Genomic DNA, 21,590 nt, shown 5'->3' with positions numbered 1-21,590 from the left:
ATAGCGTTTACCTTTCCCCTCCCAAAATAATGAGATATTTGACTTAACAGAGTAAAATATTACAGTAAATATTCAATCCCGATTATGACAAATAGAATTTTTAAAGGGTCTAGCTTAAACATGAAAAAAAATGTTTTCACTTTTTAATAATATCCCCAAAATTATAGATTAAAAAAGAATATGCAACTTACCTCCTTGGATTCCTTTTACTGTTGCGGTTTTCCCAGCATTATCAAGACCCACCATGATCAATGTCACCTTCCTTTGAATTGCCAACAAAAAGAAATTAGAATGTTGTCCTTAAAAAAGTCACATTGCTTTTAAAACAAATAAATATACATTCAATATTATCAGCCAAAACCAAATGGCAAACATTCAATAAAGTTTACTTCTATTTTACAAAGTATAGGTATAATAAGTAAACAAAGTGGTCTATAACAAAACTCTAAAATAAACATAGAAAAACATAGAAAGGGGAGCAACAGAGGTAGAAATAAAAAGGAAAAGAATATACTCTTATTTCAGTTAAATGTATAACGTGGTACTGGGGCTACCAAGGGGATGATTTAAAATATTTATTCAGATGCATTTTGAAGAGCATTTGTAGAATATTTCTTATTGTGAAATAAGAGAAGTTATCTTTCTTCTGGATGAACAATTTTAGACATACAGGCAAAGTCATTTCAATGAGCAGAGAATCTCTACATGACCATACATGCTCAAAATGGACAAATAAAAACATTTGGGGAAAATGTGCAAGAGCGTTAGAAGAAAAACAGGATAAGCCAGCAAAGGGATGGGTAGAAGAAGAGAAGATATTTGAAATATTCTGAATCTAAGAACAAATATTTAGTAGAAGAGACTTTAAAAGGATTCTTACACAAGGAACAAAGATTCTCATAGTTGGTAGCTACACTAAATGCTGAGTAGACATGAATCAAAGGGAGGAAAGGGGAAACCGCACAGTAAAAAGCCTAGAATAGTTAAAATGAGATACAGTCAGGCTATGGATGAAAGGGTTTGCTGAGGTGACACAAGACAAAAGTTTATATTTTCTAATGTTGTAAAAAGAAACATAGTTTAACAATGGATTAAATAAGAAGTGGCAGATTAAAAAAAAGCAAAGATTTCATGGATGAAATTGCAACACAGCTTAGTTCACGTATCTCAAGATGCCACAATGTTGTTCATTTGATCTTGGCATTGCATGCTATGTGAGCCAACCATTGTGGTTTATAAACCATGGTTTATGGATCAGCATGCAGTGCAAACCCAGCCACTATGAATGGAATGGATAACAGAAGCCAAGAAGGAAAGGAAAGTTTAAAAGATGAGAAATTCAGTACCGGACATATTAAGCTTGACACAGCATTGAGCTATCTGAACTGGAAATATCAAGAATGACTGACAGATACAACAATACAGAGGGAAGTGTGAATTACAAGTTGGATATCAATATATTTATACTGATCAGATATATTTATAAGTATATAAATGCCATTGGAAACTAAGGGGCGAAAAGTAATCTATAATGTCAGGATAATTATATCTAAGCTTTTTGTCTTTAAACTTTTTCTTGGGATTATGGGCTTTTAAAATCGATCTATATATAAGCAATCAGGCTTATGTACTATGGGGAATGTTGGGGAAGTAACTTCTATTGACCAGTCTGCAAGACTAAATACTGACCAGGAAAAAAGGATTTCAAAAAATTCCACAGTAAGAATCAAGAAATGAACTTACTGAACATTATTATCTATGATAACTAATATTATGATCTTTTTGCCCAAATACATAAATATAGTGTTACAATTCTTGATTTTTACTGCACAGTTTTATAACTCAAGCTTGTATAATATATTATGATTTTATCATTAAAGATTGATGAGCCACTTCTCCCCAGACCAACCATAACTTACAGGTATACATAATTGTTTGTAATGTATTCTGAATAAGTGGGGAGAAAATAATAAATACGCAATTATACAGAACACAGAATTTAAACAGAAACAAAACAAAGCAAAATATCCAAAGATAATTTAAATTGACTAGAAGCAATTCCCACTGAATTCAACAAGCCTTACTCCCAGTTAAGCATAATAAGATTACAGCTCAAGAAATTACTTTATACCATTTCAGTATCTCATACTGACCAGGAAAGACATTTTTACTTCCTGGATTTGTCACTCCAAGAGAAGGCAGGGACTGTAAGCAAAGAACAAACTTTGGAATAAGATTCTGAGTTGCTAAGAAATGGGAACTTAGTTTCAAACAAAATACCCATGATGGTTTCTGAACAGTTTAGTTGCCTCCCACTAGCATAGAGATAGAAAACTCCCCCCGCCCCCGGCCTTTAACAACCATTAGGGAGTGAAGCTTTTTTGCTTTGTCCCTGTCCCATTCAAATTTTTAGGTTCATTTTTGGATGGAAGATGAAATCTTCCAAAAATATAAGAATCTGCTGCTGAAAATTACTGCCGATTGCCTATTTTTGACAGTGCAATCTGGGCATCTCTGGGTCCCAGAGACTGATGTATTAATCCTTCAACATAATCCATTATGTTGGCAGAATGAGTCAGAGGAGCCACTAGACACTATGAACTAGCAATCTGCTTCTAAACAATGATATAGAATTCTTCTATCAAGAACCATACAACATAGCAAGATCAAGGAAGCATGGACTACACAACTTCAGTAAAGTATCTAAGTCTAGTTTTGGAGCAAATACAGTATCATGCAAACTGCAAGAGGAATTTCTAATCCTAATTTATAGTGAACTAATTAAAATGAAGTTCCTTTAAATAATTTGAAATGCTTCTTCCCAGGTTTCTTGCGACCTGGACTGAGTTGCCTTTTACAGACAAGCTGCCAACAGACTCACCTTCTGTCTCTTAACTGTTAATGGCTATTCTCCTTTCCATTACTTTTCCAGTCTCCTCACAATTTCTCATATAAGCCTTGTTCTCTGTAAACAGGGCCAATGGATAACTGGAACTATGCCTGATATAAGATCTTTGCAGCATGGCCAACAGAATAGGCAAAAAGCACAAAAATCTGTCATAAGCTTAAAATGGACAATACTCATGCATTTTGTTTCCCTCTGATCTTACTATAGACTCTCCCCACTCTTCCCTCCCCAAAAGGTATCAATAACATTTCATGCATCTGACTAGTGGCCTACAGTTTCTAAAAGCATATGACATAATAAATTTAAATTATAAGAACTTTCCTTATAGTATTTCAGATAATATTTTGCCTCAGTCTGTCCTCTGTGAAAACAAGTTAACTACAGGGCCTACATATCATATTTGTGATACCTGCTATAAAAACTATAATCTTCAAATATACTAAAAAAATGATTATTTTAAAGCCTGGTTATTTACCTGACAGGCTCTCGCCACCGCTTTAGCCAGCTGCAGCAATTGGCCATCAGACTGTACATCCCTTTCCAACAGCCATTCAGAGCACTAAATAAATTGCAGGTATGATATATAGACTGATTCCAGGGTGTTCAATCAAGAGGAACTCACAGTGGAAGAGATCAATTTGAATGTTGCCCTATTGCCAAAATAAAGAAAAGGGCGAGTAAGAATACACAATAAGTTGTTGACAAGTTTATTCTTTAAACCCATCTCACTAAAGAGCTACTTCTATAAGATAGTAAGCACTGTTGGTCCCAGACTGAGCTTTTATTTTGTGGAGCTACATCTTATTTAAAATGTTACACATACAACCAGAGTACAGCACAGTAATCTTTTATCTGAGCAAGGTAATATTTTTAGATCACCATGCACATAAGTGTACATAGTCACAGATTTCTACCCCATTCTCCAAGCAGGAAAGGGTTTATTGAATATTCTCAGATATTGGATTTGTAAAAGCTACATTCAACAAAAGCAGGATATTCACAGAATTCCACAGAACATAAGATATTTTTACAATAAATGTTAAAACTAAACAAGTCAAAGGAAAAGGGTGGCTAAAACTGGTTGAGTAAATGAAAATAAAATATCAAAAGCTTTCTTCAATATCAAATGGACAGAAAAGTGGGCTATAAATCCAATGATATATTTTTAAAAAATAATAATTTACTGTATTCAAAGTATGCCACATAAGGAATTGTAAAGGCTAACAATGTTTTAAATACAATAAATGTGACAATTTTTCCTAGCAATCTCCATATTATAGGCACACCTTTGGGCAAGCACTGGTCCTTAGACTAACAACTGAGCTATCAGAAAGACTGGTAACAAGCCTGAATCATCTTACAATCATCTTAACATAAGTAGACAGTGAAGTAGGTCACTCTATAAATAAACAGTTAAAAGACAGGGCACATGATAAATTTGTAAATAGTAATAGGATTTGTAAATAATAATGAAGGCTTTATGCATCCAATTGTGACATCTATTATTATATTATTTCATTAGTATCATATTATTCAATTAAAACAGATCTGTTGTAGGCTGATTTTAGAATGTACACAAAAGGTTTAATAGTGTATATGTATGTGTTTTTAAAAATGCAGTTAAAAATGTAGTTAACTATATTGGATTTTGAACCAGTAATTATAAAAGTAATAGGCTTATTTATTTATTTATGATGAGGGGATTTGGCTAAGTCAGAGAGCTCCTTGGATCAAAGATGGCTTTTAAATCATAACTACAAGATCATTCTCTAATTATTACTGAGCCACACAACTTTTCAGTGCTATTTCATACATCCATGAGTGTTTCATCATATGTTATGTGCAATATCAAATGTGAAGAGTACAACTGTGACTAATGCATAGTTAATTTTGATTCATGCTGCCGTTGGCTATGGCTCCCATCAAAGGCTTCTCTACTGGCAAATTCAGGTTTCCTCCTTAGTGTTATATTAAACTGCTCAAATAACAAAACACTGTTATCCCCATAGACTAAAAATGCATATTCCCAAAAAGTGTATTTTGTGAGTTGGCCATGCTTATTATACAAACTTACAAATAATTATAAGTTTTGGTCCTATATTAGAAAGTAACTGCTTTTGCTTTTATATTCTACAATGTGCTGCATTCTCTAATAAGGCAACATAAATATGAATTGCATTAAATCATCCATTTTAAACTCCTACAAGAAATCCAGCGTGGCATATCTTCACAAGTAAGCCCGAGTCGTGAGCGTGTGCATACGCGAGAGACCCACGCAGGGGGGCAGCTATTCGACGCCAACTCAAGTCTTGTGGGTCTCAGTTCAGTTTTTCACCACGACTCGCGTATTTGTGTCGTACCAGCGCACTAACAGCGTGCCCAGCAGACCAGACTAAAGGATTTGGGCCGCGTTATGGAGCACTGACCTGTTACCAGTGATTTACCAGCGTGGCTGGAGAAAGAACGGGAACGTGCCAAGCCTTCGGGCTGCAACAGCACCCCAAGCGCCTCCTTCACTCCCACATTAAGTTAGTTTCAAAAAACGCTCCCACCCGTAAGGGCCCCTGACCGTCTTCTCGTCGCCCTGTCGCTGAGAAATCCTACAGTAGCCACAGATTCCCGGGGCGGCCCTTCTACAAAGCCACGTGACCACGCCTCTTTCGCAGGTTTAACTCTCCCTCGTCACATGATGCTCCTGGAGTTTGCTTATTGGCTAGGTCTCCGATAGCAACGATGCGCAGGAAGGACGCGTAACTACGCTGGTCTCCCTTAGCTACGAAAGAGAGAGAGGGACAGACAGAGAGAGACAGACAGAGAGAGACGGAAAATGAGGAAAGGAAACAGCCAATGGAAGATTGCTTGACTGATGGCTCCCTAGCAATCATTGGTCCCCAAGGAGGCAGGATTTCGTTTCCAGAGTGACGGAGCTACGCCTGGAATTCTTGAATTGGGTTGCTGCTTTTCCCAGTGCGCGTGCGCTCGTGGAAAGCAACCGAGCGGATGCAAGGGGGAAAAAATCTGTAAAGATTTTAGGAGGCTGTATATCCAGATTCAGTATAACCTCACTCTTGTCTATTGACCGCCAAAGAAAAAAAATCAAAATACTTTGGCAGTCTATTACTTGATGAAGCCCTGGAGAAGTTTAACATTTCCACATTCTTTTATATTGTATTGGTTGGTCCTACTAAAGGAACCATCCTTTCTACGGAAGAAGAGGCAGAGTTAGGTGCTACAGGACTGTTGGTCCTTGCTTGGCCATTTGCCAGAGGTCAAGCAACTTGCAATTCAATGAGACTTTAATCACTTCCTCTGGGTAAAGTATATTAATAAGGGTTCCTGAAAGGCACCCTAATACTTCTACTCTGAAGGAGTTTCACCTGGCTACATTTTTTGTTTTCACTATTTTTAATGTTTCTGAGGTCTCACACTACAGCTGTAACTGTCCAGTCAATATGGGATTATAGGAGAGAAGACAGATCCTGAAGTGGTTCAGATGTCATCTGTAGAGTGTCCTGCTTCAGCTTTAAGCACCTTAAATTTCTGATTGGGGTAAGATTTGTTCTTTTGCATCAGGCAATAAAAATGTCATTTACAATGGAATCATTTAAAATCCTTCATAATAAACATGGATTTAGAACATATGAAATATTGACCAGATGTGTGTGTGTGTGTGTTTTGGTAAACTAGTAAATATCTGCCCCTTTTTCCCATCCTTTCTTTCCCCTTTTGTTTACTAACTTGCCTTGTCTTGAGATCAGAAAACCTTGTACTGTATATTGTGACCTCAAGTTGACCTAATGGATTTCCCTGTGTGGACTGAGATTTTTTTTTCTTAAATGGCCTTTGTAATAACAAGCTATACAGTGACACTTATCAGACAACTATCTCCTATGCTATTACAAGAAGTAATTTCTAGAATGGTGAGCACATCCATGCAGTTACCTTGGCAATGTTACAGAACTGGTTGGCCACTGCCTTTTTCCAGGACATTTTTCCAACTTCCTAGTCTAACCAACAGCCCTGGAACTCCCAGGAATTTGCTTAATCAGGCTGACCCTGTTTAGCTTCTGATATCAGCCAAGCTACCACTTGCTGAGGCTTTCTAGAATGACCAAACTCTTAATAGGTAAAATTATTCCAGTCCACGAAAGTGTGTGCCAATAAACTGCTTGCAGTTCAGTCCTGAACATCAGTGGTACAAAAAAGGAGCTGCGTGCAGTCTATCATATGTTCTTTTTGTGATCCCCAAAAGTCCCCAGATGGGTCCCTTAAGACTTGCAGATACTTTAGTGAGTATTTCACCATGTAAAATTCATGGAAATTTTCACCAGTGGGTCATGATACCTCCAGCTTTTAGAGTATAGCGTTGTGAGCCAGGTGAGTGTAGGACTGTAGCATTACAACACAAAGTTATGTGTCTGTCTACTTAGAATTATTTATTTTTTTAAGTCAATTAGTGGAATTCACTAACACATGCCATTTAAGATGCCATGCAAGTTCCTTTATTGTTCATCAATAAGTGATCCCTGTTTAGAGTTCAATTGTAATATGTAATTAAGTGTCAAGCCCAGCCCAAGGACAACAATGAAACAGTCCAGTCCAGTCCCTTTATTACCTTACACCTTATAGACAGAATCTTGCCAAACTAAAACTATACTACAGCAACTAGTGGATATACCCAGTGAGATTCTAGGGAGTGGCTATCCTGAACTTCTTCTGCTTCCCAGGCTCCTATTGTGGACTCAGCTGCCTCTTCCATCCTCCTCTCTCCTGGAATGCACCCCCTCCTTCCTGATAGCTTTGATCTCCCAAGTTAAGGCCAGGACTGAGCTAATTATGTAGTAATTCACTTATACAGTCATACATAGTAATTCACTTCATTGATGTTGGTCTTTGGAGGATGGTCTTCAAGAAGCCAGGAAATGAGTTGTCTAAAGTTACATTAAAAGATTCCATTTTATGAAAAAGGAATTTCGATTAGATTTGAGTTCGTTTAAAATGTTGGAACCAGCTTGGGCGTAAGTATGAGAGTTGTACGTATTTGGAGATGGGTAGCCTGGGAAGGCATATCTATAAGATGAATAAGGCAAGGTAAAGTTCAGATTCAAGAAAACATTCTTAAATGTTTTCTAGGGGCTAATATCACATGATACTTTTCCCAACAATTAAATGAACCACAGTTCATTCAGCAAAGTAAATTCTCTTGAGATTGCGTCAGACCGATCCGCGATATCAGGCAGAGAGGCTGGGATCTTATAAGCACTAAACTGTGGTGGCTTGGTTTGTCACTCGCTGTGCAAATACAGCCTAACGGTAGCAGAGGAGCAGCTTTTGATTCTGGAAGGAGCACCGAGTTGAGGATGAATCCCCGCTTCTGTGTTATGGCAATGAACCTTTGGAAGAGCACAGCCAAAAAGCAGTTTGTCCTCCCCTCCGCCTCTTTCCCTCGCACCCGCGCGCGCACGCACACACAGTGTCTTTTTTAGCAAATGGTTAGAAATCAGCCCCGTGGGAGGTTCAGCAGCCTCTGGGCCACTGCCATAACGTCCTCCCCTCGGCCTTCCTGTTTACCCACCGCATGAAATGGACAGGGCTGCTTCCAGGAACTCTCTTGCCTTCGAATGAGGCCATCCCCCAACCCCCTCCCCCCCGCTTTGCAGGAGGACTGGAACCGGCAGAACATTGTCCTCGCTCGCCGGCACCGTGTGAATAAGCAAACGGTAACTGAGAGCAGATGCCAGCGTCCGCTTCCTAGCTCCAAAAGAAGACACACCGACCAGCTTATCCCACTGCAGCTTCTCCCCTAAGAATGAGACTTCAGCACATTATTTGCTTGCTTATTTACTGCCTCTTTATTACAGCTATCGCGATCTCTCTCTCGGAGGCAAGGACGTGTAAGTAAAATTGGTCGGCTTTCCAACTTTCGACAGAGTTCAGTATGGTTTGCGTTTTTCAGTTAATTTGAATCTGTTTTGTGCCCTCTTTCTCTAGCTGGATGTTTTCAGGACTCAAAATGTAAGGAACAGTAACAGAAAGAAATCTATACTGACATATAGCCTCTTCTGGGAAAAGAATTCCGCTCCTTCGAATTCCTGGGGATGCAACCTGATTATTTGCATGTTTACCCAATAAAATAAATATCACTGAGTTTAATCGGATGTTGTCCTAGTTCATGTGACTGCAGGCTTAGATTGTTCTGGCTCCTTGTTGTCAGGAATGTCTGAGAGATTCTGATGTGCTCCTAAAGCAGGACAAAACTCTGCAGGTTCTGAAGCAGTTGTTCTGCTTTTCGCTAAGCAAATCTCTTCTCCATCTCCCTAAAGTAATCATATTTGTGCAAGGCCAAACTAAGGGGGAGGGGAGAAAGAGTAATCATTGCGCTGAGAGAGAGAAAATTACTAATCCCAGCAAAAAAAAAAAAAAAAAGGCATTTGGGCCATTGTGAAATAACCAGCTCATGTTAAAAAACAAAACTATAATTAGTTCTGTGATGAAAAGTTTAATCAAGTATTTTATATACAGGATGCAAATTGTGTGTGTGTGTCTGTGTGTGTTTAATTAGTACTACTTTTTCCCACAAATAAATATTAATATATATGTAGGCTGTTTAGAGATTAAATGACCTTTAACACCTTGCATCTAAACATAATAGAAAGCGTTTTCCCCCTATCCCCACAACATTGTCTTCAATGCATCCCCAGCTCACACAGGTTTAAGCCATACTTAGCTCTTCCAGTATCTGGTGTTAAAGTACTGTTTTATCCCTTATTCACATACCATTTAAGGCAGCCTCTAGATGTAAAAAAAAGTTGGTTTTGTTACTCATTACCTTGGAGGGAATCAGGTGACTGTAGGGAGTTGAAACAGATGCAGGAGTCAGGGGCAGCAAATTTCATGCCAGTATAGTTTTCTGCTTCCCTAGGATAGGTGAATAAGCACTTCAACTTTGCAAGAGAGAAAAGATCAACATTTTAATGATAGGCTAATGTAGGAGATGAAGACAGATTCATTTGTAGCCCAAATTTCCTCGTTCAGCGTAATATACTTGATTCTATGCCCCCTCCCTATTTTGTCCCCATAACAATTTCAGAAATTAGTTACGGAGAGAAACTGAGAAATTCAGACAACATACTTTATGGCTAAGTATATTCTAACAGTCTGTATGGAAACTTTAAAGTTTAGATACAATTTCAACTTATGTACGGAACATGTGAGTTTTACAGATTTAACCAACGAGACACTTCATTCCATAATTTACCAGACTGCTCAGAATCTAACGATACCAAGGACAAGAAATCTAACTTCCAGTGTGCTTCTTCAGAACTACTTGAGACTTGGCATGTGGAATTTGGCATATTCTGTTGTCAGCTTTTTAAACAGCTAGAACAAGATAGTGAAAGGAGGCTAAGGATAAGGGCCATGGAGATTACAGCGTCAGTTAGTGTCAGGTTGCAGCAAAACCTAGGATGATCTATTATTGATAATTATAGATTTGATTTTAGCTAAAGGCCAAGAAAATGATATATGATATTCCATATCATGTAAATGTATGGAAGAATAACAGGAAACTGTTTCTAACTCTGTACACTGGTCTGACCATAAGTGTGTTATTGCAAAAAACTCTTCAATAGTTATTTATAAATTATATAGAACATGGACCAACTCCTACTGTAACTTTGAGCTGTCAAAGGAAAAAATATATCTAAAGCCTAATTGAAGATGAGAAAAGTAGTGCCTAGAATATGGTTTACAGAGTTGAATTAATGGCCTCCAAGGTGAATAACTCACCCACTTTTTTCTCTAAGTAAGGACCACGTATTGGTCCCAGGATGTGAGCTATCAGCTGAAGCTTTGGAAATGCATTTTCACTTCCATTCTGCAGACAATTTTGGATCCATTATACAACCACAGTTTAATACAGAGTGTTTATGTGAATGGCTTCTAGTTACAGACTCTGAGATCACTAAGTTATCAACACAACTGAATGTAGGAAATATCCAAGAGAAAACTTTGTCCCCAAGAACTGATAAAAGTTAATATTGATTGATGGGTTCAAAAGTTGCTGCAGCTATCCAAGCAACATCTACTGAAAGCAAAGCAAGCAGATCTTGCTTATTATAAGCCAATTAGCCTGCTAAATGTTATAAATAAACTTTATGCTAGATATCTATGTTCAGAGCTACTTAATTGGCTAGATGAAAACAAAATAGATTTTAAGGAAAGCTGGATGACTTTGGATTAAATCCTCATTTTATCAAATTGATAAATACATTTTAATTCTGATTGTTTTACTTGATTACTAGGAACAAGCTATGGAATAAATTTGAGTGAACATCCATAGATAAGCTATATTACTATATAACATACAGGTAGTCCTTGGGTGATGCAGCAATTAGGACCAGAATTTCTGTTGCTAAGCGATGTGGTCGTAAAGTGTAACATGATGTGACCACATTGCTTAGCAACAGCAATCGGTTGCCGTTGTCACCCCAGGACCGTGTAGTCATGAAGCAGGAAGAGGCGGGATTCCCAGGCAAGGAGTGCAGGGAAGTGCACAGGTACTACAGGCAATGGGGGGGATGCTGCAGGCAGGCACTATGGAGGGTGGGTGGGTCAGCAGGGGCCACAGGCAGATCAGTGGGGCCATAGGCTGGTTGGTGGGCACTACGGAGCATGGGCAGGCCGTTGGGAGCCCTGGTGGGTACGAACTATGGTGGGGGGTGCTACAGAGTGGAAGATCCCTCCATAGTGGGAATCCGCAGGAGAAAAAGCAGTGGGAGTGACTTACAAGAGCAACCTGCAACCTTCCCTGGCAGCTTTCCCACTGACTTTGCTTATGGAAAGCCGGCAGAGAACTTCACAAATAGCAATCATGTGACCACGGGACATTGCAACCATCGTGAGTGTGAGCTGGTTGGTAGTCATGATCATGTGACCATGAGGGTGCTGCAATGGTCAGAATTTCAAGGACCACTCATAAGTACCATTCATTCAGTGACGTCATAACTGTGAATGGTTGCTGAATGAGTGGTCATAACCCAAGGACTACCGTATACATAAGATTTAATCATCAGGGCTATTATCAGAAACAACTCCAATAGAGTAAGAAATCAAACAAGGGTATATTTTGGCCTACTTGCTTCATTTTTATATTAACTTGCTGGTTGAAAGTCTTACCAACCTGGATTTCCAGCTTCCTATGTTGGCATATAGATTCCTTCTCTCTCTTTTATATGTGGATGTCTTCTTTATAACATCTGTTGAAATAAGAAGGGTCCTATGAATGTTCACCACCTCCTCTGAAAAGAGTTCTTGCCGCAAATTATCAAAAATGAAAGTTATGATCTTTGTCAAAAGACCAATAGGCAATAGGTACAGCTTAACTTGCTCAGTTAAGTTTCTATGACTATTTAGAGGCTGTCGTTGAAACTACAGTCTAATGCAAGGCATGTATTAGATATTTGTTGAGAGTGCTCAGAGAAGTATTGCTTTGATTTTAAGATTCTTTCACTCTGGCAGGGTTTATTACATTTCAGATGCAATTAAATTTTTTGAGCTGAAGGTTACAATTCATTTGCTATGTAGAGCTCAAATAAGCAGTATTGAGGATTACAAAGATAATTAAATTCCCTGTAAGAGCTGTTCTTCCAATTCACAGATATTTATTTCTTTATCACATTTCTGGGCTGCCCAACTCCAAGAAACACAATAAAATATAAAACAAAACAAAACATAACTAGTGTATGAGGGGAAACCACCAAAAGATGTAGCTCCACTGTACCCACAACTAAGAGGGGACCCACCCAACCCATCTGGCCCAGGTCTGAGGACACAGCCAAGTTTTCAAAGATCACCTGAAGGCAAGCATGGTGGAGGCCATGTGAGGCTCTGGAGTGATGTTGTTCCAAAGGGCATGTCCTGCAACAGAAAATGCCCACTTCCTGGGCTCAGCTAGATGGCACTGTGTCACTATATCGCTGACTTGCCCTCAGGCTGACTCTGTCAGAAGGAATAGGACAATCAGACTCTACAGGGTATAGGTAGTCTCTCATATAATTAGGGCCTATGATATGTAGGGCTTTTTAATAGGGGATAACTAGCATCATGAATTCACCCAGAAACCAATTGGTAACCAGAATAGCTCATATAGCAGAATTCATGGATGGGTATAATGAGGCTTGCCTGTTTCTGCTCACGCCACAGCATCCTGGACTAGCTATAGCTTCCAGGTGGTCTTCAAGGGCAGCCTCATGTAGAGTTGTTGCAGTAATCCAAACACAAGATGACTAAGGCAAAAGTGTCAATGAGGAAAACTTCTCATCCAAGAATGGGCACAACTGCCGCACAGGCTGAACCTGAGTGAAGGCCTTCCAGCCAGAGCTGCCACCCACTCCTCAAACAGGAGCTGAGAATCCAGGAAGACCTCCAAGTTACGCACAACATATGTGCTATAAGAATCGTTACGTTTGGAGATGCAGTTGATTTCATTTGAGCGTTGGGCCTGAATGTATATTGTTTTTCAATTAGAATTAATATTTCTCTCTGTAGGTTTAGCCTCATTTATTTTGGTAAATAATTCTTAATTTTGGTGGGAAGGGGGAACGATGGAAAAGTTCCTGTTTTATCGTTTCTTTCTCAAAGATGTAATCTCTCTGAATGTTAGCAATAATAAAAAGATCATTGGACAACAAGTTTGAGATTATGTCAGCACTTCAAAGTAGACCAGACTAGGAAACCAAAGTTATGAATGCTAATACTACTTTTATTATAAGGTTACAGTATACAGAATCTTGCAAATCTAGAATATCCTTCGTTCCCTCCCTTTATCTTCATGAGAACTAGGGACAGTCCAGTCCAAGACATTTTCACAAATTATGTTTCTACCTTGGATTCAAATTTCTATTATCTGACTGTTGTCTTGGTTGTGGTTCTTCCTCCTGTTGCTCAAGGTTATTGCTACTTTCCCTTATAGCCATTAACTTCAAGAACATATTAGACCGATTGCTAAATGTAGCAGAGTAAGGAGAAATAGGAAGACCCTGGCCACCTATCTGTCATGTGCCAAAGCTTCATAAAACATTTAATGCCTTGTCTTCAGCATTACTAGTCATATCAAAATATTCATTTTGTCATCATGTATGTTCCTGTGACATTGGAGAAATAAGAAATGATATGTTATTTTGTATTCTTTTTTACAGATATATTTATTATACTATTATTGAGATAATTTAAATGAATATGCAATTAAATTTTATGTATTTGTGACCCTTCTAGTAGAATGGCAGGTTTTGTGCCATTATCAGACAACAGGTTAAAGTTGCTTGAATAGATGCTTAAAAAGTATACCCTTAAGGATATAGTTAATATTTTACCTCTTCACAAATTATGGTGATCTTTTTAAGGGCATTCAAAGATCTTTGGAGTTGGGTGGCATTCAAATTTCATAAATAAATGAATAAGATCTGTTGGAAGCTGAACCCTATGCATGGTAGGATATAGACACAACCACTGAGCTGGCATGTTATCATAACCACCATATAAGCTATATTCTCTTATCTAATTGTCATGTTATGAGAATGGGTAATTAATAGTTCCTGCCCATAGAGAGAATGCAGTGTATGACAAAATATTACATTTGAGATAGAAATCTATAATACCACAAATGTTACAACTGTAATGTTACTGTTGCTACAGTTATAGATGCTTCTCTATCCTTGTTCACATCTAATAAATTAAGAGGAGAAAAATGTACCATGCTCATGTCCAAAAAACATTTTTACATCAAGAAATAACAAAGTAGATTGTAGTCCACAAAAACATACATGTTGTAATACATTTATTAAGCTTTAAGGTGCCATAAGGTGCTACTTTTTAGATGCTCCCGTAACATATGCTAGTGAAATTTCTCCTTGAAACATTTAAAAGCTATGGAGTATTCTCAAGATCTGGATTTAGTAATGTTAAAGCCTCTCGAGGGATTACATATGCATTGATTCAAATTCTTTCTCTGAACTTTAGAATCAAAAGGATTTTCTGCTCTGTTGTTTACTATGGTAAAAAAACAAAGGCAAAAAAACAACACACACACCAAAGAAGAGTTTCTGAAACTCTTCATTCCTGATTGCCAATTTTAGCACCTTCAGAAGAAAAGTGGTCTATTTTTTGTAGCAAAGAAGCAACAATAAGGTTGCCTATGTTTTACTTATTTGAAAAGTGTACATTCTATTTCTAAATTACTTTTTTATTTGAAGCAAAAATTTAAAAAATCTTAATACCTATAGGGAATAGAATTATATAGCAAACAAGGGAACAGTTTCTAATACAGTAAGGCTGCAATCCTGTACACAATTATTAGGGAGTCATGCTTTGGTGTGGTGTAATAGGGCACACACAAATGCATACATGCCTGGGATGTGGTGAGTTGACCCTTCTAGCTCCTAAGAGGGGGTTTCTAGACCCTCCTCTCACAATCCCTCTTTTACTTTTCCCCAAGTCCTGAAATAGCTTATTTGGTAAATGCTGCTACCACCCATTTTTCCCCAGGTAAATACTCCATGGCTTACTCATTAGTAAATGAAATGGCAACCAGCTCCCCTGCTTTCTTTTGTTTTTGTAGCTTAACTGAGCACAAAGATGCCCAAACTGAAGTTAAAATCATTTCAGAATAAGTGTCACAGATTCAGTAAGAATTCAAATCTTTATTGGGTCATCATTTCAGAGATATTTCCTTATCTAAATAGAGAAACAGGATGACCAAAGGCAAAAAAGCAGTGGGAGTGTGAGCAACTTAGGACTTGCTGCTGGCTTCCCCATTGACTTTGCTAGTGGGAAGCTGTCAGAAATCTTCCTTCCTTCCTTCCTTCCTTCCTTCCTTCCTTCCTTCCTTCCTTCCTTCCTTCCTTCCTTCCTTCCTTCCTTCCCCACCCTCTCTCCCTCCCCCTCCCTTTTTCTTGCCTCCCTCCCTCCCTTTCCACATGTAATATAGGCTTGCACTGTTTGCCCTCCCCTCATGGCCCTCAGGAGAGCCCTGGTGAAGCTGCCACCTCCTCCTCTCCTTCTCCCCCTCCCCTCCCCCTCAGCTGACCAGCAGAACTACCTGCCACTTTCCTGGGCGGAGATGGAACAAAGGGAGTCACAGACTGTGACAAAAACTGCACAAAACCCCAAGGGCCCCCTCCCTTGAGGGAGGAAGAAAACTCATCCATTGACTACCAGCACCCCCCCCCCCGACAGCCCTACCTTGCCAGCAGGTATCCAAGTTGCTCCCTCATCCTTCCCTCACTGCCAACTGCCATTAAGTTATTTCCGATTTCTACCTCGTTTCCAAAGTAGCCAATCGCTGTTTGCCTTTCAGGCCTTGCCACTAGCCAACTGGGTGCAGGAGACAGAGGGAGGCGGGAAAAGAGGGCAGGAATATGCCCATGATGATCACGTGACCCGGACTGACTGCTGTAGTGTGGTGCTGAAGCAGCCACAAATTTCCCAAATTTCAATCCCACAGGAGTAACGGGTCCCGGAATTTGGACACATTCTGTAAGTTAGCCCATTTAAGGTACCTTGGTTCAAAAATTGTGTGACACACCATTTTGCCCAGTTGAAGGTTATAGACATGAGAGTATTAGTAGTATATACTGTAGGTATTGTGGTTCAGGAACTAAAGGGGAATTGAAAGAAGAAAAGGAAAACAGAAAAAGAAAAGCAAATTAACAATGATCTTGAAAGAGATTTTCCCAACTGTGGTTTATTCAGCCAGGAACAAAGTCACCAAAATATTAAAAAATTTAACAAATGCATCACAACTAAATCATTTCCCATAAAACAAAACCCAAGCATTCTGCATCTATCTCCACTATTCCCTAGTTTGCTATGTTTTTCCTGGCTTTCAGCCACCCTGATAAGAAATGTGTTCACTCCTGCCATGAAAGGAAGACAAAAAACAAAAGCTGTCCCTTCCTCTTTTTAAAAAGCCATGTGAAAAGGAACTCTTGCTCTTGATTTGCTCTTTAGTATTTTATTTTTGTCAGCTTTATATGTTGCTTTCTATTTACCTGGAATGACAGATGAAGTTTTCCTTTAACCCTTTGAATTTATTGGCATGGGATTTTTACTCCACTTACTACAAGTAGATATATATGAGATTGATGCAGGAATATACACCAATTGCAACTCAATTAAAGAACTATAAGTTGGAGGCACCTTAGAAATCATTTATCTATTTCCTTGCTGTGTAGAGAATCCCTGGGAGCTTTTCTGATAGATGACCATTTAGCCTCAGTTTGAAAACTCTAGCAAAAGAGAACTAATGACTTCTTGTGCTAGTCTGTCCCATTGAAACAGGAGGTTGTACAATCAGGAAGTTCCTCCTAATGTCTAGCTTCAGTTGGCTTTCTTGTAGTTTTAACCTACTGGTTCTGCTCCTATCCTCTGGGGAAATAGAGAATAACTCCATTCCCTCTTTTATGTGAAAATCCTTCAGTTATTCAAACCTTTCTATCATATCTCCCCTCAGTCATCTTTTCTGTAAACTAAACACATTCACTTCTTTTAATCATTCCTCACAAGACTTAGTTAACAGACCCTTCACCATCTTGGTAGTCCTCTGAATTTGTTCATATCTGTTACTGTTTTTTTGAAATATTTCATATAACTGGCTATAGTAATTCCAAATACTATAGTGGTATAGTATTTGGAGTAGTAGAACTATTACTTCTCATGATTTGTGCTTGTTAATGCACCCCCAATTAGCATTTGCCTTTTTTTTAAACTCCATCATACTGCTAGCCCATAATCAACTTGTAATTAACAAGCACATCCACAATCTGTTCATGTATACTACTGCCAAGTCAGGTTGCCTCCATCCTTCCATCTTAGATTTTTTTCCTGTCCAGGTACAGAAGTTTACATTTCTACTTGTTAAATTCCATCATATTCATTTCATCCAACTTCTTATTGTTGTTTAGATCTTTTCTTTCTTTCCTCTAAAGTATTAGCCAACCCTTCCAGCTTTGTGTCATCTGAAAATGTTCTATGTCCTCTCAACTTCTTCATCCGAGTCACCAATTAAAAAAAAGCACAAAGCCCAGGACAAAGCCCAGGCAATATTCAAAGTTGAAACGGAGACATTAATGAGCCCTTGTCACTGCAAGAGTATATCATGAGACACTCTGTCCAAGAGTTTATTGAGATCCAGGTACACTGTGGCTATAGCATTCTCTTGAACTATTAAGCTAGTAATTCTGTTAGAAAGGGGAATAAGGGTGGTCTGCATGATTTGTTTGTGAAAAACCCAGGTTGGCTCCTACTAATTGTAGTATGTCTACTCCTGTGTTTAGGTACGTGTTCTCATTCATTGGGGATTTGCTTTTAAGTAAGGTGGAAAAGAAGACAGGCTTGCTGCATCTTTCATAGCTGGGCAGAAGAAAGAATTTCAGAAGGAAATGTCAGTAAGCTACTAGGGAAGTTCCCTCTTTTTTATATAACTTTTCAGTCTTTAGGAGCCCTGTCTTTTTTTTTTTTTAACATTTGCCTACCTTTTTTTAATTTTACATTTACAAATTTATAAGGCAGTATTTTACAGTATAATTCTATGCAATTTAGTCAAAAGTAAGCTCCATAGTGTTTAATGTGACTTTATTCCTTAGTTAGTGTATTTAGAACCACATTTTAATGTACCAAAAGCATGAACTCTTTTCCATTCTTCTGGTATAGGTGAATAAAATTAAGCCAAAACTAAGTAGGAAGGATTATGATATATAGTAGGTGAAAGTTTGTTTTTTACATTAACAGGAAAAGGTTTTTTTTTTTAATTGTAACAATTCATAACAATTCATAAAAGCCTTACAGATCTTCTAGTGTCCTAACTCCCTCCTCTGTTCAGGAATCTACTCAACTATCTCTGACAGTCCCTTCTGAAAACCCCCAACAGCTCCTTTTTGAAGATCTCCAGTTAAGAGGAGCCTATTTGTTCTAGCCAGATTTTCCCACTGCTTAATAACCCTTAGGAAATCAGGACATTCCTCCTAATAATCAGCCTGAATCTCCTTTTTTCCCCCTCTCATTTCAAATTATATTGCTGACCTGTTCTCAGTTTCATCAAATAGGACTCTGCCCTCTTGTATGTAACAGCCTTTTAGATACTTGTATACCACTATTTATCTCCTGCTAGTCCTTGTCCTTAACTAAACATGCCTAGCTTCTTTAACTGTTCCTTATAGGGCTTTGTTTTGAGATTTCTATTCTTGGTAGCTCTCCTTTAATTCCATTCCAGTTGCTCTGAGTCTCTTTTAAACTGTGATGCCAAGAACTGGACACAATATTCTAGTGTGGTATAACTGTAGAACTATTACCTCCCTTGAATTGGGATATAATGACTTTATTAATGTAGCCTAAGAGTGGGTTAGCCTTTTGAACTGTTCCATCACAATGCTTGTTCATATTTAGCTGATGGTCCACTAATATTCCTAAATCATTCTTACATACAGTGTCACTAACCCATGTCTCTCCATCCTCTATCTGTGTATTTGATTTTTCCATCCCTAATGAAGGACTTTATACTTGACACCTTTGAGCATCATCATCTTGGATTTGTTCCAATATTTAACCTGTCAAATCTTCACAGACCCTTCTGTTCATTGCAAATTGATTCAGAATACAGGTAGACCTCTCTTATGGACTGCCTCATTCCACAACCATTCAAGGTTACAACGGTGCTTAAAAAATAACTTTACAACCAATGCCCACATTTACAACCTTTGCAGTGTCCCTCAATCACATGATCACCATTACAGGAAGTACACTTTGCCCTATGCCTGTTTTTTTTCTCCCCCCCCCCCACCCGCAGGGTGAAGAGATTGGAGAGGAAGGGATTACAAGAGAGTAAACAGGCACACAATGGGGAATACACATCAAAAGGAGTGTGGTGGCACTGGCAGCCCCAAGCATGTTCAGAGCCACAAGAATCCTATGCAAACAGTATTGTGTGCTTGCTTGCTCTCTTGTTACCCCTTCTTCTCCAATCTCTCCACCTGCGAGGTGGGGGGAGAAATAAACAGGTCAGGCACCCAATCTTTCTGCTTTGTGAGGTGGGGGGAGAAAAAAAACAGGTCAGGCACAGGAGAGATTGCCTACAAAAGTCACTTGGTTTCCCCCCCCCCTTTGCAGAGTGGAGAAATTACTTATATGTGGGGGGGCACAAGTGATCTCTTTACTCAATCTCTTCTTTGCCCAAAATATTTTTTCTCCTCCCACCTCACAGGTGGAGAGATTGAGAGGAAGGGATTACAAGAGAGTAAGCAGTCAAACAATGGGGAGTACACCAGCTGTTTGTATAGCATGCTCAGAGCTGCCAGCACCACTACATTCCTTTAGATGTGTATTCCCCATTGTGTGCCAACTTACCCTCTTATAATCCCTTCCTCTACAATGAATGAAAACACAAACGTTAATTCCTTTCTTGCTAATTATCCCAGTGCCAGGGTGAAGGCGAGGGATTGGTTAGGAAGCAAACAAATGCTGAAGGTGTGAAACTGATTAGTCTTGTCAGTTACAGATAGCAGCTGTGAGCCAGCTATCCCAGCCTTGGGGGTAAACATTCCAAAGGGTGGGGGAGTAGGGAAAAGGAAAGCACAATTGTGTTCAAGTGATTTCCCACTTAGCAACCACTTTGCTTAACAGCAGAGCTGCCGGTCCCAATTGTGGTAGCTAAATAAGGACTACCTGTATGTGAGTGTAATTACATCTTAAGATAAATATGTTTTTCTCCTGGAATTGTGAGATGGCAACCACATAATCCAGAGAAAAGATGTGGCTGCATAAAAGAGATGGAGACAGTTGCTATGTCTGCATCCCACACTCTCTGAAGTACCTCTTAGTCTTCATATTCAAAACACTGCACAGCATTATTTATTGTTCTCTTCACTTTCCGTAATGAATGTTAAAGAAGCAAGACTGGCCTCTTTTCACCATCTCTAGAAACAAGACAAATTTATGGTTACAACAGGTATAAAACAAATACAAAGGTATCTTTTTTTATTTCTACTACTAACTGAATTAAATATATATATATATTTGTAGAAATGGAATGTATTGGGGAAGAGAACTAGCTGAGAAATCAATGCAGGCAATAGAAAATCACTGTATTAACTTCTGCTCCTAGTACCTTTCTAAATATTTTTGTGTCAGTCATCTGCACTAGAAGAAAAGCTCTTGAAAACACAAAACATCCAGGATTTTGAACAGTTGCTCAATAAAAAGTTTCACATTTACTTGTGCTGTGTTCTGTTTCTACTAAACTGTCACATCTGTATCTGTTGGAAGTCAATAAACTGTACTCTAATAAAAAAGGGTAGTTTAGTCAAATGTTCTGCTTATTTTTGATTGGAAAGAGTCCAAGGCTAAGATTTACAGGCCTAAAGTTAGTCTAATGGAGTTATCCTAAACAGATCAGATTTAGAAAAGACCCAAACATTTTGACCTATGTACAAAAAGTATCTTCTCTTCTTTACAGTGAAAACACTATTCAGTTATTCTAAACTTTTACAGCTGAATGCAAAGGTTAAGACACTCCTGATCAAATTCTTTGTTTCAGTGAATGCCTAAGTGAGCAAAGCTAACTAAACTCTTATATGGTACAAAGTTAAACACAACATCTTTTTGTGGATTTCAATACATATATACTATTTAT

At 38.5% G+C, this 21,590-nt stretch overlaps 2 protein-coding genes across 6 annotated transcripts in view; one reads left to right on the top strand and one right to left on the bottom strand.

The window, feature by feature from the left end:
* The window catches only part of ARL13B (ARF like GTPase 13B), a 54,502-nt gene extending 48,941 nt beyond the window's left edge, over nucleotides 1–5,561 (bottom strand). Inside the window, exons 1-3 of one of the 3 annotated variants that reach the window (XM_025163913.2) lie at nucleotides 5,335–5,561; nucleotides 3,384–3,558; nucleotides 192–262 (exon numbers count right to left, since the gene is read on the bottom strand). In XM_025163913.2, coding sequence (XP_025019681.1) covers nucleotides 192–262; nucleotides 3,384–3,442 — 130 coding nt within the window. In that variant the 5' untranslated portion in view covers nucleotides 3,443–3,558; nucleotides 5,335–5,561. The remainder of the gene's footprint in view (nucleotides 1–191; nucleotides 263–3,383; nucleotides 3,559–5,334) is intronic. The other 2 variants (XM_007423926.3, XM_088144519.1) reach the window with 2 other exon arrangements.
* A 2,858-nt stretch (nucleotides 5,562–8,419) lies between these two features.
* Nucleotides 8,420–21,590, top strand: part of PROS1 (protein S) — a 39,700-nt gene continuing 26,529 nt past the window's right edge. For 2 of the 3 annotated variants that reach the window (XM_025163915.2, XM_007423927.4), the window contains exon 1: nucleotides 8,420–8,802. In XM_025163915.2, the coding sequence (XP_025019683.1) occupies nucleotides 8,718–8,802 (85 nt within the window). In that variant the 5' untranslated portion in view covers nucleotides 8,420–8,717. The remainder of the gene's footprint in view (nucleotides 8,803–21,590) is intronic. The other variant, XM_007423928.4, reaches the window with a different exon arrangement.

This window comes from Python bivittatus, unplaced genomic scaffold (genome assembly GCF_059951505.1).
Source record: "Python bivittatus isolate LINGU-HERP-01145 unplaced genomic scaffold, Pbiv_v1 ctg000350_np1212, whole genome shotgun sequence".
Lineage (NCBI taxonomy): Eukaryota > Metazoa > Chordata > Lepidosauria > Squamata > Pythonidae > Python > Python bivittatus.
This window is presented reverse-complemented; position numbering and strand designations above follow the sequence as displayed.